Raw genomic sequence first — 16787 nt, 5'->3', positions numbered from 1 at the left:
TGGCTCTGTGGCGCAATGGATAGCGCATTGGACTTCTAGTGAGACACTTCAGAAGTGATTCAAAGGTTGTGGGTTCGAGTCCCACCAGAGTCGCTTTTGTACTTGTATAATTTCCCCCTGGTGATCAATAAAGTATTTCTGATTCTGATTCTGAAGTCGACTTAGCGTTGGTAATGTATGGTTAGTTGTGTAAGCCGTCCGTCCCTTTACAACATTCAACACAAACATAGGAAGACCCATTCTGCTGTTAACTTCGTATTTGAGTCGGAAAGAGGAAGCTAGGAGACAAGGCTAACTAGCCTAGTGTACTAACTAATATTAGCGCTGATACTTGAAGTTACTTTTCATTCATGTTATTTCAACACCTGCTGAGTCATAGGCAGCTCCTGCACACTCAGTGTTGTGTTCGCCCAGCATTATACAAAGGAGGGAGGCTAGCTAACTGCTAATGATGGCAAATGACATATGGAGTAACAACAGAATAACAATAGAGTAACTACGGAGTAAAGTACAGTGTGCTCAAATCGCAGATTGGAATAACAGCAAAAAACAATGGCTAAAAAAGTTGGCCTCCCAGAAAAACTAATGTCACTGCAAAAAAATGAATGAAAGTTAAATTTCTATTAATTAACTTTTTTTTTTGCATCGTTATTGGTTTATTGGGTAGACATTTTCTGTGTACGCTGCATCCTTTTTTTCTTCTAAACATATGGGGTAAGATACCTCCGCCCTCTCCTTAGCCCATCTTCCCCCGCTGTACCAATCTCTGTCCTTTCATTCTTCAAACTGACACCTCTTCTTCTCTCCAGGAGACTTGGTTTCCTGTAAATTTCCTGAGCACTTCCTACAGAAACAGGAAGTCTTTTATGACTCTCTGCTTTACCCAGAGTCTTTCATGTTTTTGCTTGTGGTGGCTCAGAGTGTCTTCAGATGACCTCAGCTCGTAGCTTTGTGTTGACGCCTTCCTGTATGCCTGCATGTTGGTGGGTCACATTTTTGTTCAATGTGAACGCTGATAGTTAGCTAACGTCTCCCAGCAGCCTGGGTAAGCGCAGATTACTACAAACCATAACATGATTACTTGGCTTCCATTAGTCTGTCCCTCGTGTTCTAGCAGGAGAGATTTAAGGCTTTTTGCTAGAATCAACAAGAAAGGTTTTTAACATTTATTTTTCATGCTTGTCCATATTTAGACCGGATCCAATCCAGAGAAGAACTGCACGTTTCCTTTCATGTGTTTTCATGTTAATTCTCACATTGACTTCTGACAGAAAACCAATCCGATCAAAGGGCAATAACCTTTTTTGTTTACTCCTATTTGTCTGTGATTTAAGTGCGGAGGCACTGCAATAAGTTGGTTTTAAAGGATCAAAAAGAGATTAAGAGCTGAATGTTAGCATTTCTACCAGTTGGATGATTTCATAAAAATAAAAAAACACCTCACATATGATGTCTTTCAGCTGGTGGCCACTGGTGGTGAATCTCCTGCACTCAGTTTTATCCTCAGGCTTACTAAGAACACATAATTGGTCAGCCTGCAGTGTAATGCTCGTGTAATACTTGCAAGTTATGTACCAAGAAGAGCTTCTAAATACTGTGTACAGTGAGTTTCCTCTTCAAGCTTACAGCCTGAAAGCGCTGATTCCAGCTATTTAAATAAATGGGATGGTACACTGTAATGAAAGTATTATTTTTTTTACTGTTTTACAAACTGAAATGTGGACATGAGTATACTTGATCTTGATGAGACAGTAACGACTGTTTGATATGTTTTAATTGTCTTGTAGTTTGGTTTTGATATATGTAAGCAAGACTCCATGGAAAGCAGTAGTGATACTGAGTGGGCTGTCTTGGAGAAATAATTAAATGAAACTGAATAGAACCGCTTTCAACTGTATCTCACTGTCAAACAGGAAATTGTGTGTGAAGGCATTATTTTAAGCACTGAAATGTTAGTAAGTGGACCGTATACATACAGTATACAGTATAAATATCTTTTTGACTGTTGTAAATGCCATTTTCCATTATTTATTTTTGATGGTAATTACATTATCATCCCTCGACTTTCTGTGGAATTACGAAAATAACACTAAAATAATTGTAATTAAAAAGTAAAAAAAAATAGTTTTTGATGATGTGATGCATTATAGTTAAACTCCATTCATCAGATTTAACCTCAGTTTGATCATTTCACATGGAAGTCTGTCTACATTTATTATATATATATCAGAAAATAGTCGTATGAATATTGTGATATTAATTTCAGACATATCTCTCAGCTCACATTGAATTATTTCAATGATTAACAATTGATAGATGAGTTGATAATGAAATAATCACATGGAAAGGTTCTTTTCATTTCGTTTGTTGCACAGTAACGCCCACAGTGGTCACTAAAAGAGAGGCAGAGTATAGAGACATAATGTTGCACTGGTCAGTAAAGTGGACACAGATAAATGGAGCCTCCTGCGCTGCATGTCCGTGTCGTCGTGTCCACCGAGCCGCAGGGTTTCAGTGTGGTGAGTTTCATCCCGACAGGACAGGCAGCTACTACTACTGCATGCCATTACAGCATTTAATTAATGAGGGGTGAGTGCGGGATCAGTTTCTGGCTGTTCCCAGGTGGCGATGGGAAATTAGGCTCCTTGCTCTGGGGAGGACCATCTGCTGCCACGGTGACACAAAATAGGCCACTGATAGGGATGCTGAGCATTCTGGGTAATGGAGTTGCGGGGAATACCCTTTGTGATCAAGACCCACACTTATACTAAACTTGGACTTCATCACATCCTCCCTCCATTGTACTGCTTTGTTCTGCACCACTTAATCCAGACTTGACAAGTGCAAACGCCAACTTACACAGCCCACAATAACAAAAGGAACCTTTTTTCTCCCCCTGTCTTTTTAAAGCCCACAGTTACATAAGCTGTTTCTCAATGACTGCTCATTGTGAAACGGCGACAGTGACATAGTCCCACTACAGTATTCCTGACATTCGGAGTTGCTCTCAACTTGACTCATGTGAAGATGTAGAAATTTTGTTTCACTGCTATTGTGTAGGCAGGAACACTTCCTCCCACTGACATGAAGCATTTCGTAACGATTACAAGATCGACGCTGAAAAGAGAGCAACAAGGAGAACTTCTGCTCGGTGCAATCAGTGCATGGTTGCTGTACTCACCAGCTCCCCTTGGTGACTTTTCTCCTCAAATCTTTTCCTGTTTCTTAGTCTCATGATATTTAATTAGACATCTGTTGCCACCTCAGCCTGCTCTCTTGTCCTCTCCACTACTTGCTGTTTCCTTTCTTAATTAGGGCAGCTTTATTGTGTTTTAGAATGAGAAAATGACAGCGTGTAGCTGCTAGAAAGCTAAATTATAATAAGAAATCTACAGGTATGCAGCTAAATATGGCATTTTTGTGTGGGAGATTGGTTTGAACTTCCAGGGTTCTCTGTTTTCATAGAAAGTGACGGTAGTGGGTGACTGTGCGGGGATTGCATACAGCTAAAAATCACTGTGCTTCTTATGAGTATGTGGTTAGTCACCTAAAATGGCTCCAAAAATACACCTGGCTGCATTAGCTGCCCCGAGGCAATGACATTTTTTATTTCAAATGTGGGAATCTGCAGGGCTTGTCATGAGAAAACACTGATTAATGCCAGTCTTTGAATAGAGCTACTGACCTGCTAATGCTCATCATATTGTGCTGAAGTGTTTGGACGGAGCGCTGGAGGGGATAAACGGATCATTTGGGTGTTTATGTCCAGGTTATTGATCAAGTCCAAATGTACTGTATTGTTTATAAAGAAAGAAGGATAACTTATGAGGCTAAGAAAGAGGATTATGAAATCAATAGAGAGCAGGACTCCCGGAGAGAAAATGCAAACAAGAAGTGCCACTCCACCCCCACTGAGTCCAAAAACCAGCTCTGAGGAGTCCAGCAGAGTTGAAAGTGAAACTGAACAGTTGATTGAATAGAATATTAATTCACGTGAAACAAATATTTTCCCACTGATCCTTCCACAGTTTGTTGCCAAGCTTGGTTCCTCTGTTTACGTAGTGTCTCCTAATACATGTGTACACCTGAGGCTTTAACATGACATTGCTTAACAACAAATTATGATTTCCTCTGTGGTTTCCTTTATGTATTTATTTTGCTCAGCTATGCCACCTGTCTGGTTGAACCGGCTTTGCGTCATCCTGTGGCCCTTTGGCCAACGTGACAGACAAGCAGAGGCACGGCGGGATGCAGACAGGTTGCATCAGAGCTCCCGTTACCAAAGCCTGATTCATTGCCAGTAACCAGCTTACTGCGGGCGTGCAGATCGACACACAAACAGGTGTCTGGACACACAAACAGGTGTCTGGACACACACATTTGTATTAGTGCACCTGTGGGAGTGTTCGGTGAAACAGCCTCACTGCTACATGAATATTTAAACTCTTTTCTGAACCTGAAATCAATCTTAATCGAACTCAAACTAACACCTTCACAGCACTAAAGCAAAGCAGCAGCACATGTTTTTCTATACTTGTGAGGACCCTCATTCACACAATGCATCCCCCAGCTTCTAACTCCAAAGGTGCATGTATAGTTCTGTGTTAAAAGGTTAGCTAAAGAGCCTACTCACTTAGATACAGCGATATGTGGGGACCGCAAGTACTTTACCCCCCTCTTCCTAAGTTTCCGATGCCGGCTGAAGATAACATGAAGCGAGTTGAAAAAGTAATCTTCTCCTTCCTTCAGCTCGTTGCAATCCCTGCTGTCTGTTGTATAACAATGAATGAAACAAAGTAAACGTGGCCACTGCATGGAACAGTCTCATATTCAGTAATGAAACAAGGCAGATCTGTCCACCGGGGCTTGATACCACAGCATGAATGAAAACGTGTAATCACAGCTAATATAGGGAATCTAATTAAAGCACGATGCAACATGTGAAATCCGACGCTGAGCTATAAATCTTCACCATAGGTATCAACTATAAACCTAATTCTGACCTAAGCCAAGAAGTGACCCTTAAACAGTCCTTTGAATTAATGTGACCAGGCGACATAAGTGATAACAAACAACCTGTGTTGGTGGACTTTGTATGTGTAGGGGCTTTAATAATCAAATTTAAGGGATCATCTTCAGAAATATTTGTTAAAAACATTGAAAAAAAACACAACAAATCCAGTATCAGATGGGCGATAGTTCACACTTCCCAAAAATGTCCCCACTCTCAAATTGTAAAGCTTAAACTGGTCCTCACAGAGACAGAAGAACAAGAGCACACATGCAGAGGTTATGAGTGAACCTGTGAGCAATGCTGCATTGTCACTCACCTGCTGCTGCTGCTGCTGCACCCATGTGTAACAAAGACAGCTTGTGTAACTTACAGTATCTGGTCTATTTTTGTTGGATGCAGTAACAGATTTTCTCAAAGCGGTCTCAAAACATCATTTCATAACAGGTTAATGTAGCCACAGACAGAAAGAAAACTCTCTTAATGTGTTAAACTGCTTTAATCTCGGAGCACAGCCATCATTAAGTGCCGAGATAGGTGTTCATGCATATCATGCAATGCCAACTTTATTCACACAAGACCTCATTCGCCTATGCTAATGCACACCTACACAAGGCAGCCACATGACACCATTCCTGCTTCTGCACATTCAAAGTAGATAATCCTCAGGCTTCACGGCAGCAGATTTTTCCCACACTCCCAAAACAGGCACTCAATTTCATCAGTACCCACAATCCATCATGATGTCCCAGAGGCTGCCTGGTACCGTCATCAAAATACAGTTTGTTTTTTGGCTTGTTTTCGCCCGTGAATGCATCATCGGGGGGTGGTAGCATCTCTCTCGCTGACCTGCATTTTGCTCTGTGAAAGCTTGGTTTAAATGCATGAGTCAGACTGAGTCAATATGAGTATGCATAAAATGAACACTGAACTACAAAATATCTGGGACATTTTCCTTTTCCTTTGGTCTGCTCTTTATTGGCTATTTCTTTAGTCCACAAAGCAGAAACAGAAAATAGTGACAAGGCACAAGATCATCCCAGAAATCTCAGTTTACGATGATGTAAAACAGACAATTTGAGACACATTTGGTTCACAATGTTTAGTGTTTTTCAACTGACTAATGAATGGATCCACTAATGGTTTCAGTAATAGAAAGTCCTGATATTGAGTTGAAGCGCCTTTTTGCACGAAACCACATCTTCTTCCCTCAAATCTTCTCCATCTCGGCTGCCTTTCGTTATCTCCGTTAGCTCTTATGTGAATTTTGTAAATGAAATTAGCGAGGCATAATGGCTTATGATTCAATACACCAGTGTGCTTAGTATTTTTCCTGGAGCCTTAATGTATCTTACCAGTGGCCTTGCAGCTAATCATTGTGCAAAACATGCTGCAGTGTTTTAGAAATCAGTTTCGGTATGTGTCACTGTGCCTCCATCTATTTCTCTAAAATGCTCACATAAAGCCACATTATTTGATTTTTGGAGCACTTGGGGGAAGAACACAACACTGACATATTTATTAAAGCTGACATGGCGAACTTGTTAGCAAACACTTTCCTGTTTACACATTGATCCGACACTGAGGAACATTAGCATTCATTTGTGTCTGTGCGTCTGATGAATGTAAGTCCAATATTCACTGTCCTTTCAGCTCTGTTTTGATTTTAACTCCTGAAATAATTCTCCATTATGGCCACTAAGCTAGTCGCTAACTTTGTCTGTTTGCTGTTCGCTGCAGACGGCTGCCTGCTGCTGCTGGAAACTAGCTTGATGAGAGGGAACCAAAACATTAAAGTTGCGGGCCGTAGAACGAAACAATGAGCTGAAAGATGCTAAATGGTCCATACTGCTGAGGGGAGCTACACAGTCGGGTGATGTTCCTCTGTGGGTTCGTCACAACATGTGGCACCTCTCACATTTGACCCAATGTGATTGTAAAAATACTGAATAGTGCAGCTTTAAGATATAGCGTTGCATACAAGTGTTCTCTCCATAGCATTGTCTTCATCTACTGATGAAGTCTATGCAAGTTGTGGCTGAAAGCTCAAGAAAAGTATGTAAGTCCAGTATGTGGACCGTTTGCTAAGAATTAAGAGAAGAAATATATGAATATAACTCAAGCAAGTTGGGGAATGAATGGAAACCAATGGATGTCTGGAACAGTAAGAAAAATTAATCCAAAAGATGAAAAGCGTAAGCATGTAAGGTAGCTAAAACGCTGGTATAATCCTTTAAAAACATGTTCGTTTGATGGAGCTGAATGATTTACAGATCCCACTGTTAGCTCTTTCACATCTTATTTTCAGTAACTTGCGACAGACTTTCACATCTTAAGGTGTCCCAAGATCACTTCACTCCTTTAGGATTTTTTTTGGTGTGACCAGTTATCAGTTGTCCTTTTTCTTTCTGGTTCTCTCTCTCTCTCCCTCTCTGCTGGAAGTCGAGGGCTGTGAAATTGCCCAGGAAATATCAATCATGCCTTCACTTCCCAGGCTAACCCCCCCCACCCACCTCACCCCCACCTCTGCCTCTGGTCGGCTCGGCTGTTCTTATGCTGCTATCATTTCGAGTGTCTTCTCGGCTGCATAAATCCCTGCATCCTCATGGGGGAAGAGAGTGAGGCTGATAGAGTGCCCTGATATAAGTTCTCTTTAGGAAAGATTGGGCTCATCCATGTTTTAGTGCAACACTGGGTTGATATATTTACGTGTTTAGAAACCTCATTCCAGAGGTTAGCCAGTGTTACAGAGGAGAAATATGTGGCCGATAACAGAGATTTCTCCTGCTGGGAGATGGATTGGATGTCAGAATTTTATTTATTTCATGTTCTTTAAAGCCCACGTAGGGAACAGCATCGGAAAGTACGTCAGGCTATAAACGAATGTGGTAATAAATGAATGTCCTACGCTGTGTTTGTATAAATAAATAAACACAGAGATAGAGATAAACAAGCATTTAAAAATGAAATAAATTAACATGCAATAAACTAAAACATAAACAAACAATTCAAATAATAAATAACAAAACAATTACAAATGAATAAAATGAAAAAAATATATAATATTGTAATATGTCATCTTAAAATAAAAATTATAGACACAAAAATAAACATTTAAAATCAAAACAAAAAATTATCAAAATAATGAATAAATACATTTTTATGAAATAAATATAATGTTGTATATTTAAAAATGTTAAAATAAAGACAACAGTCAATAAACATGAAACAAATACTAAATAATACCAAAATAATAAATATCAAAATAAATATAATTTATGATAAAATACAAACAAATAATATGATAAATAAATATAAAAAATATGAAACATTTACTGAAAAAAAGATTTAAAAAATATGAAAAATAAAAAGAGTAAAAAACAAAAAACCAAGAATTAAGATAGAAATATCAAAAAAACTAAAACAACAAAGCAAATATGAAAATATAATAGATACATTAAAAACAATACAAATAAAAGTAACAATATATAAATATAGATAATACAAATAAATAATTAAGAAGAAAACAATTACATCACAATTAAAAAAAAAACCCATTCAAAATAAACAATGTAATACATCAAATAAAATTAAGACAAAAACGAAAATGACTGTAAAACAAAATACATGTATAAAAGAATAAATAAAGCCATAAAGCTGTTTGCTGCTCCCCTCCTCTTTCAGATGAAGAGTGTGCTGTCTGTCTCTTACAGTGTATCACTGCTGAGACAACACAGCGAGCTGACCAGCCCTAAATAATTCCAGTGTTTATAGCGAGCTGTCAGAAAGGTGACACAGGAGACAGATAATGTGATCCGGCAGACTAAATTATATGCAGAAGAGAGTTTGCTGTGTGATAGATGGAGGAAAATGATGCTCCCTGTAGCCCCGCTGCTTATTTTCAAGCTTGGAAATAAATATGCTGTGCTTCCTTCTGTGTCCTTTCACATCACTGCTCAACTTGTAAAACTTTTATGTTTGTCATCATTTTGTTTGTGTGTACGCGTGTGAGGGATCTTTGGCATGACAATGAGTCTATGGGACCGGATGTACTCATAGACCAATTTCTGCCTTCATTGTCAGACTGTCCCAAGTGCCAGCCGCTCTTTGTTGTTGTTATTGTGTGTTCATCTGTGCATAAGCCTTTACGCCACAGAGATACTGCTCTGTCAGACATTTTGCGGCTGACACCATTAATCACTGAAGTATACACACAGACACACAAACAACCTGATGTGCATGCATTCAACGAGTCCGCCGGGGGAAATAAACAAGTTTTTCCCCTCGGAGAAAATGACAAAGACTCTCAGGCAGTCGCTCAGGAATCAGCTCTGATCACCTTTTTTTTTTACATTTTCTTTTTTTTATTTATTTTTTTATGGAAACCAAACATGGAGAATCAAGCAAGTGTCGGAAAATGTTCTGCTGGGGTTTCTTTTCTTTTTGTCAGTGGAGGAAATCTGTAGAACAGGATTAATTGAAAATGCACTTCTGTTGTAGCGTTCACATGGAAAAAGGTTTCTGTCGCAAAAAAAAGGGGAGGCTTTCCCCCAAAGGCTTATCAGAGGCACAAACACTCCTGTAGATCCCAACCAGGAGAGAGTTGTCTGTGTTGGTGTGTTTGAAATGTTGTGTTGGATTAATTTAAGCATTTAACGTCTGTTTGAGGATTATACTTGACGTGCAAGTTGTGTGTTTTTACTGCTTTAGTTATATATTGTGACTGAAGGCTTGTCTGTGTGTGTGTGTGTGTGTGTGTGTCAGGCAAAAAATGTCAAACACTTGCTGGTTGTAGCTTCTGGGGATTGGCAGCTTTTCTCTGTTTGAAATCACCATAAGTTTAATATTTTGGGGGGGTTTCCCGAGTGTTTGTTGGAACCAGCAAGCAATTTTAATACGTCTCATGGAATGATGGGAAGTTGTGATGGACATTTTTCAAATATTTTTGACATTTTACAGACACAATTTTTAAGATGTCTAGAGGGAAGAGAGATTCATCAGCGCAAAACCAAACTATAGAAATGCTGCATTCAAATTTTTACTTCAGTCAAAGTGCAGATGTTGTTGCAAATAAACTATAAAACAGAAATAAAATATACTTAAAGTATCAAAGTAAAAGTACTCCCATGTGCGGAATGACTTTGAATGTTACATTATTATGTTATTGGATCAGTATTAATGAGATCTCTTATTAATGAGATAGAGATTAAGCTAATTTGAACTTCTTCATTTATAGCAATGCATAATATTTTATAACTGTTCATATGTTTCAGTCTGAAAAGTAACTATAACAATTAAATAAATGTAGTGGTGTAAAAAGTACAATATAAAGAAGCAGAAAATGCTTGCACTTTATTACTGTTAGTAAATGTGCTCTCCCCCACTGGTCTTCATCAGAGTCAAAATGGACAAAGACATGAGACAAATATTGTCAGCTGACAGTACAACAGGAAGTCGAATCTCAGAAGCACCTGATTCGTCTGCTGGAAGACGTGTCACCTGAGTTTTAACACGCATGTGCATCACTTCATGTTATTATCACTTCGGAGATCTACAAACATACAGGATCACAGCTGCCAGCATGACACGACGACTTGTGACTTGTTTCCAGTGTGACCTCTGACCACATGGTAGTGACTGGTGCAGCCTGTCATGTGTATTGTGGGTGTGGAGAAGCATGTTTACCGCTGCAGGTTTTGTTATTGTGCTGGGAATATTTCTGAATATCACTGAACCTTTATAGAGGGGTCAGTGAGAGTTATGTAACTTCATGCAGATCCAGATCACAAAAACTTTTAAATATAACTTTGCATTATTGGGTTTTGACTCTCTCCCTGTGCTTGAACTAGATTTGTTTTGCTCCTGATATTGATTTTAAAACCTTTAAAACCAGATACTACCGGTAGTGTTGATCCAACACCAGTGTTGTTTTTTACTTTTTAAAATATTTAAAATTTGTGGGGAACTACAGGGATGTTGGATGGATTGCCATGAATGTGTGGTCCTTAGAGGATCCTAAAGTATCCTATTGACATTCATGAACCACTGAATCTGCCTCTAGCGCCACCATGAGGTTCCTGTCACTCACAGGACAAATTTTAATTATTGTGGTGATCACATAAATGTTATTCCAGCCCATCAAAAATGTTATTTTTCCAATACTGAAATCTATCAATTAATTAGCACTGAACACAGATTTACTTTGTGTTTAGTGCTAATTAGCAAACTTTAGCACCACTGGCATGGCTGTAGACTTTTAGCCTTGTTGTTACTAGTTATGGTCATCTGTAATTCTCTTGTATACGTCTGTATCCACTACTGTAGGAGTAAATATTGTATTTTATTTTGTATTTTGGTGTACCAGAGAGAGATTTTATTTTCCCAGTTTTATAACAGTGAAACAGGCTGTGTTGTGTTCATGTGGGTTTTCTCTAGGTGCTGTAGTTTCCTCCCACAGTCGAAAGACATGCTGCTGAACTAAAATGTGTTTGTGTTTGTCCTGTAATAGACTGGGCGTCCGGTGCATAGTGGGGTAAAGCTCCCTTGTGATCTGGTTAAGCAATATCAGATGAATAGATGGTTTCACATCAAAGTAAATTACATATTCAATATATTTCCTCTTTTAATGGTGAAGCAGTTCTCACAAATAGCCTCCAGATTGTACTTACAGAAGATGTGCTCTGGAGGAGGGAAACCACATCTCTAATTTGCTTTTCAGATCACTTGTTTCCTCAGAGTCCTTCTTTGGAAATCTTAAGTCTCCAATATAATTACGCCCAACGGTGGAAAACCTCCATCTAATGCACAAATTGACAGCCTAAAAAAATAATAACCTCTCCATCGAGTGAGCTAATTTGTGACTGTTAGCCAGCGTTCATGAGTCAGCGTTGGGGAGAACAGTAATTGGGACCGGACTAATGCGGAAGGACTACTCTGGTCTAGTTAGGCAGTATGTGGGACAGCATGAACATGGACATTTCAGTGTAAGCAAGTGTCAGTTTAGGAAGCTTACAAACCAGCTTCTTATAATTGGAATAACTTAGAGAAAAGAAAAGAGGCAGAAAGAGGGACATCGAGGCACATTAGAGGTGATTTAGAGTCAAAATCCTCCCTGTTTGGCCGACACCACCTTGTGCTGGTTTAATAGCTGCTGAGGAGTATGTTGAGGTTGTAGTTTTGTGTGTTACTGTGTGGCAAACTTGTAAGCTCACAGTCGCCTGTGTGAACATCTAGTGGACACAAAGAAAGAGCACAGAGTTGTGTGGCAAATGTAAGTCTCATATTCACTCTCTTTTTAGCTCTGTTTTTGGTTTCCACCAACTCCTGGGAGAAATATGTGGCTCTTTAGCTGCTAAATGCTCCACAGTTCATCAGCTAGTCGCTAACTGCGTCTGTCTGAAAACAGCTGCCCGCTGTGGCCGAAAAACCATGCTAATGAGAGCTATGAGAGTGAACCAGAACAGTAAAGTTACGGGCCAGAAAACAAAAACAATGAGCTGAAAAATGCTGTAAAGCTCAGCAGAGTTGAGAGGAACTGCAGAGTCTGGTGATAATTCTCTGTAGGTTCGTCACTATGAGCGTCACCTTCCACACACAAGTAGCAATGTGATCAATTGTTGATATGAAATATTGATTATTTATGGCACTTTAATGTCAACAAATCCCATGAAAAGACCAAAACCAAAACAAGACTTCCCTACCCTGTCAGTGGTACTCATCCTCAAGCCCATTGGTTCCTACTGAAAAAGCAACTAGAAGCTAACAAAGAAATCTTACTAAAACAGCTGGGCACTGTAGTTTGTTGCATTATTGAAAACAGGAAGAAGCATATGCAAACAGGAGTAAATAGTGCATTTGTTGGGGACTATTTTCAGCTGCGGATTAACACACATTTGGTGATCTAGTGAGTATTTCCTGCAAGATATATCAGGTTTTGGCTGCACGAGCGGTGCTTGTTATTTACCTTTAAGTGCAGGTTTGTGTGCTGCTAACAGCCACTTGTACCTAGTCCCTTTGTGTTATAATTCCTCCACTTAACCTTTATAGATTCAAGGTGATTGTGTCAGACCTTCAGTCAGGATGGATAGTCATCGTACCGCCATCACCTCCTGTTCTTGTTCCACCACACACAACCACATTCACTATATTTGCTTTCTTTCTAAATCACTTTTTTTTCCAAGCAAATGTTTTTCAGAGACAGTTTACCTCGGCAACACAGCCGCAGATATAACATTTCATAAAACAAATATCAACTTAATTTCCTCCACATTGCAGCTGGACCCTGAAAAAAACAGTGTTGAGTGGCACTGACTTTGTCACCCTCATCGAACCCGCATGTCGTAGCTGCAGATGAACAAGCTTGCTGCAGTTGCAACCTTCCTGCTGTTTTGTTGCATTCCCAGCATTGTGTCACGTCTGACACTCCATGTCTGCACAGGTGAGACAGCGCTTGTCGAAGGTTCATTAAAGCAACAATCCTTTTATAAGTACTCATACTTGTCTGTGAGTACATGAGACTCTAGTTGCATAACACAGCATATGACATGTCCGCAGTTTGACACATAATATATTCATCTAACAATTTCCTCCTGTTGAATGGGGTTCTGGCTTAGGTGCCTGTCTCCTCCACCTTCTCCTGAAGTATCCTCCTTCCTGATGCCTGATGGGATATGTAATCCCATCAGTGTGTTTTGGGTGTGATCCAGTGTGTCCTCCCAGTATGGTGTGCCCAGAAAACCTCCATCAGGGAGACATCGAGAGGCATCGTAATTAGATGCCTGAACCACCTCAACTGGCTTCTTTCGATGTGAATCAGCAGCTACAGACACTCTGAGAAGGAAACTCCACTTGTAAACTTTTACTTTTGATTTTATACCCAAAGTTTGCGTAGGTGAGGGTTGGAATATAAATCGATTACCAAACAGAAAGCATCACCTCTCCCTCTTACAGAAGTCTGGGTGTTGTTTGAAGTGTTTTGATGTCAACTCTTGTCTATTTTACCGCATTTGCTCGGCTATCCTGCCTTGACTTTGTGTCTTTTGTGCATCAAATTATGTGACGATACAATGATGTTACAAATCTATCTAGCAAAGCATTTGATGCAAACGATCTTCGTTTTGTCTCAGAAAGTATTGAATTTTCAATATCCCCGAAGGTGTCAGTGTGCTAGAAACTAGTTTGTATGGCGTGTCGTCTGATCGCGTCTGAAGAAAACAGTGGGCACACTCGAAGGTGGGGTGAAAAGCCAGCCGTGATAGAGACGGGCGAGACGTAATGACCTGTTAAAATACGAAGGCATAGTGTTGCACTCCTTTGCACAGAAAAGTGAGTTTAAGGGGGCCACTCAAACCTTGCCTACTTCCTCACTGCAGCACACCAATCGCTGCATAATTGCTTGGATGCGCCCCCCCCCCAAAAGTCAGAACAGAAGGTTTTTGGGGGATGGGGGTTTCAGACGCTGTTGGACCATCTGACAAGCACTTCTGTTGAAGCATACTGGCGCATTTAGACGTCTAGTTTAGCATCTGAATGTTGTCTATATTCATCTACTTTCACCCAGTGAGTTGTTTTTACGTTTCCACATAATGTGGTTGTTCTATATTTTCTACAACTGTGGTCAGGAAGGGAATGTTCTGAAAACAAGTTGTATTCAAACAACATGAAGAATAAAAATACAAGACATAAATTGCAAATATAACTTGAGGTTTGTGCCCTTTAAGGTTATATAATAAAAAAAATAATTTTTCCTGCATGATTCTGAGGTTAAGTAACTCTACTGTACGTCTGTTTTACAGCTGAAAATCTGCTTGCACACGGTAATTTAATGCACTGATGCATGTTTCCCCTCAATGCCTATTTGGGCCATAGACAAGCCATCAAAGTGCCCCAAATGACCACTGTCGCCTGCTGTGTTTGGAAGGCTTGTGATTCAGCCGCAGACAGGGTCACGACTTCAGCTGACTGTAAATGGACCAGCAGACGATGAGGACCCACTTTAGATGGATGACGCAGCCCCTCAGTGGATCTTCCCAACCTCGTCTGGGGGCTCAAGATACGGTGGCTAGCAGGATGGGAGGTGAAGGAGGGCCAGACTAGTTCAGCCTGTTGGTTATGCAGACTGGGCTTTAAAGTAGGCCAGCTCATGCCTGGGAGCAGCCGTGCCAAATGAACTTCCTTGGTCGCTGTGTGAGGCAGCGTTTTGGAGGAGCCTCCAGGGAGCCGGGGCTGTCAAGGCAGTGTGAAGCACTGGAAATGCAGCAGAAAGGAAACTTGCTTTGGTTCACCAACAGTCCTGTTTGCAGCGCAGGAAGCTTTTTGTCTGCAACTGATTTGTATTTTAGATTAAACTGTGCTGTTCGTCAGTTCAATAAGGACCGAACAAATTTAAGTGTATAACAATATTTATTGAGGTTAGCAACAGAGAAAGACTTCAGCAGTTAAACTCCATCTATGTGAGTCTTGATTATGCGTAGGCCCACATGAATATAGCAGATAGGACGGGATCCCCCGGAGTCTACATGCTAGAGGTGGTGGAGTAAAGCTGGCAGGTGATTGATGGAAACTCTCACTGGTCGTGGTCTTCATGGGGAAGTGGTGGGTTTCCTCAATAGTAGGTCTGAGAGAATTGCAGTGATATTAAAAGAGCAGCATCCACGGACTGATAGGCTCGGGGAGCGCTGGGCAGGAAGATGATTGGTCAGATATGGTGACGGCAGGATTGTGAAAGTAGGGACTTGGACTGTGAAGGTTAGAACTGGAAGAAATAGCAGAAAGTCACCTTCATAAAATAAGATCTGATTTGGTCATTTTGTCCGAACAACAGTTGAAATTTAGTTCAGTTCAGTTAAAATGCTAATTCTCAGATTTGAGAAGCTGAAACCACCAAGTTTCAGATTTGTGGATTATTGCCGTTTCATTAACTAATCTATCATCATATTGCTTCAACACTAAACCTTTTGGCCACTTTGAGGCAGCGGAAACAAGCTTGTTAGAAGGTGAACTTTTCAGCAAACAGTTTCAGATTTACACATCCAGTGGATATGGAGCAGCATTAGCATTAGTCCAATATTCACTCTCCTTTTAGCTCTGGTTTGGCCTTCATTTTTTGCTGGGCAGGTAGCGTACAGTGGGTCTTTAAAGCTGCTGTGGCTGAAAACGATGCTATGAGAGCTGTGAACCAAAACAGCAAAGTTGTGGGCCTGGAAGTCAAAACTATGAGCTCAAAGACGCTTTAAAGCGCTGAGGGGAACTGCAGAGTCCAAATGATAATTATCAGGTTCATTATTATAAGCGACCCCATTCACATACAAGTAGTCATGTAGCAACAGCTTCATATAGGCTATGCCCTGTCTTTGTACAGTTAACACAAGTGCATTATAGTATTCCTCCTTCAGGGAACACTAACAAACCTTTATTTATCTGGCCTCTGTAATTGTTGGTTACTTTAAAAAAGTTTTAAGAAAGCTGAGGAGGGAAGCCAATACTTCCTTTTTAAGAACAAACAACAACTTAAATATTACATTTGTAAAGTAAAGCAGATGGCATTAAATATATTACAGTATTTCCGTATTCTCACAGAAACTGTAACTATTGAATTTTAAATGCAGGAGCTCTATTAGTGGATTATTCTCTTTAAGACATCTCCTCTTTCACATAAATCAAGCATTGGCATACATTTTTCACTGCCGCTCACAGCAGGACTTTGCCTCCACACTTATTTAACTGTCAAAATCCACCAGGAGAGTCTTTTAACAGCTTCCATGATGAAATGGCAATA

The 16787-nt window shown here is 40.0% G+C and overlaps 1 protein-coding gene and 1 non-coding gene across 4 annotated transcripts in view; both read left to right on the top strand.

Moving 5' to 3' along the window:
- The window catches only part of LOC139304940 (ankyrin repeat and BTB/POZ domain-containing protein 3-A), a 149016-nt gene that overhangs the window by 9287 nt on the left and 122942 nt on the right, over window positions 1-16787 (top strand). Inside the window, exon 2 of one of the 3 annotated variants that reach the window (XM_070928860.1) lies at window positions 7333-7350. The exons of the other annotated variants lie outside the window; for them this stretch is intronic. Coding sequence (XP_070784961.1) covers window positions 7333-7350 — 18 coding nt within the window. The remainder of the gene's footprint in view (window positions 1-7332; window positions 7351-16787) is intronic. 3 annotated transcript variants of the gene reach the window in all.
- trnar-ucu (transfer RNA arginine (anticodon UCU)) lies at window positions 2-93 on the top strand. The gene is given in 2 exon segments: window positions 2-38; window positions 58-93. It is a non-coding gene; the product is annotated as a tRNA-Arg (tRNA).

Source organism: Enoplosus armatus, chromosome 22 (assembly GCF_043641665.1).
Source record: "Enoplosus armatus isolate fEnoArm2 chromosome 22, fEnoArm2.hap1, whole genome shotgun sequence".
NCBI lineage: Eukaryota > Metazoa > Chordata > Actinopteri > Centrarchiformes > Enoplosidae > Enoplosus > Enoplosus armatus.
The sequence above is the reverse complement of the archived record's forward strand: the minus strand, read 5'-3'. Positions and strand labels throughout refer to the sequence as shown.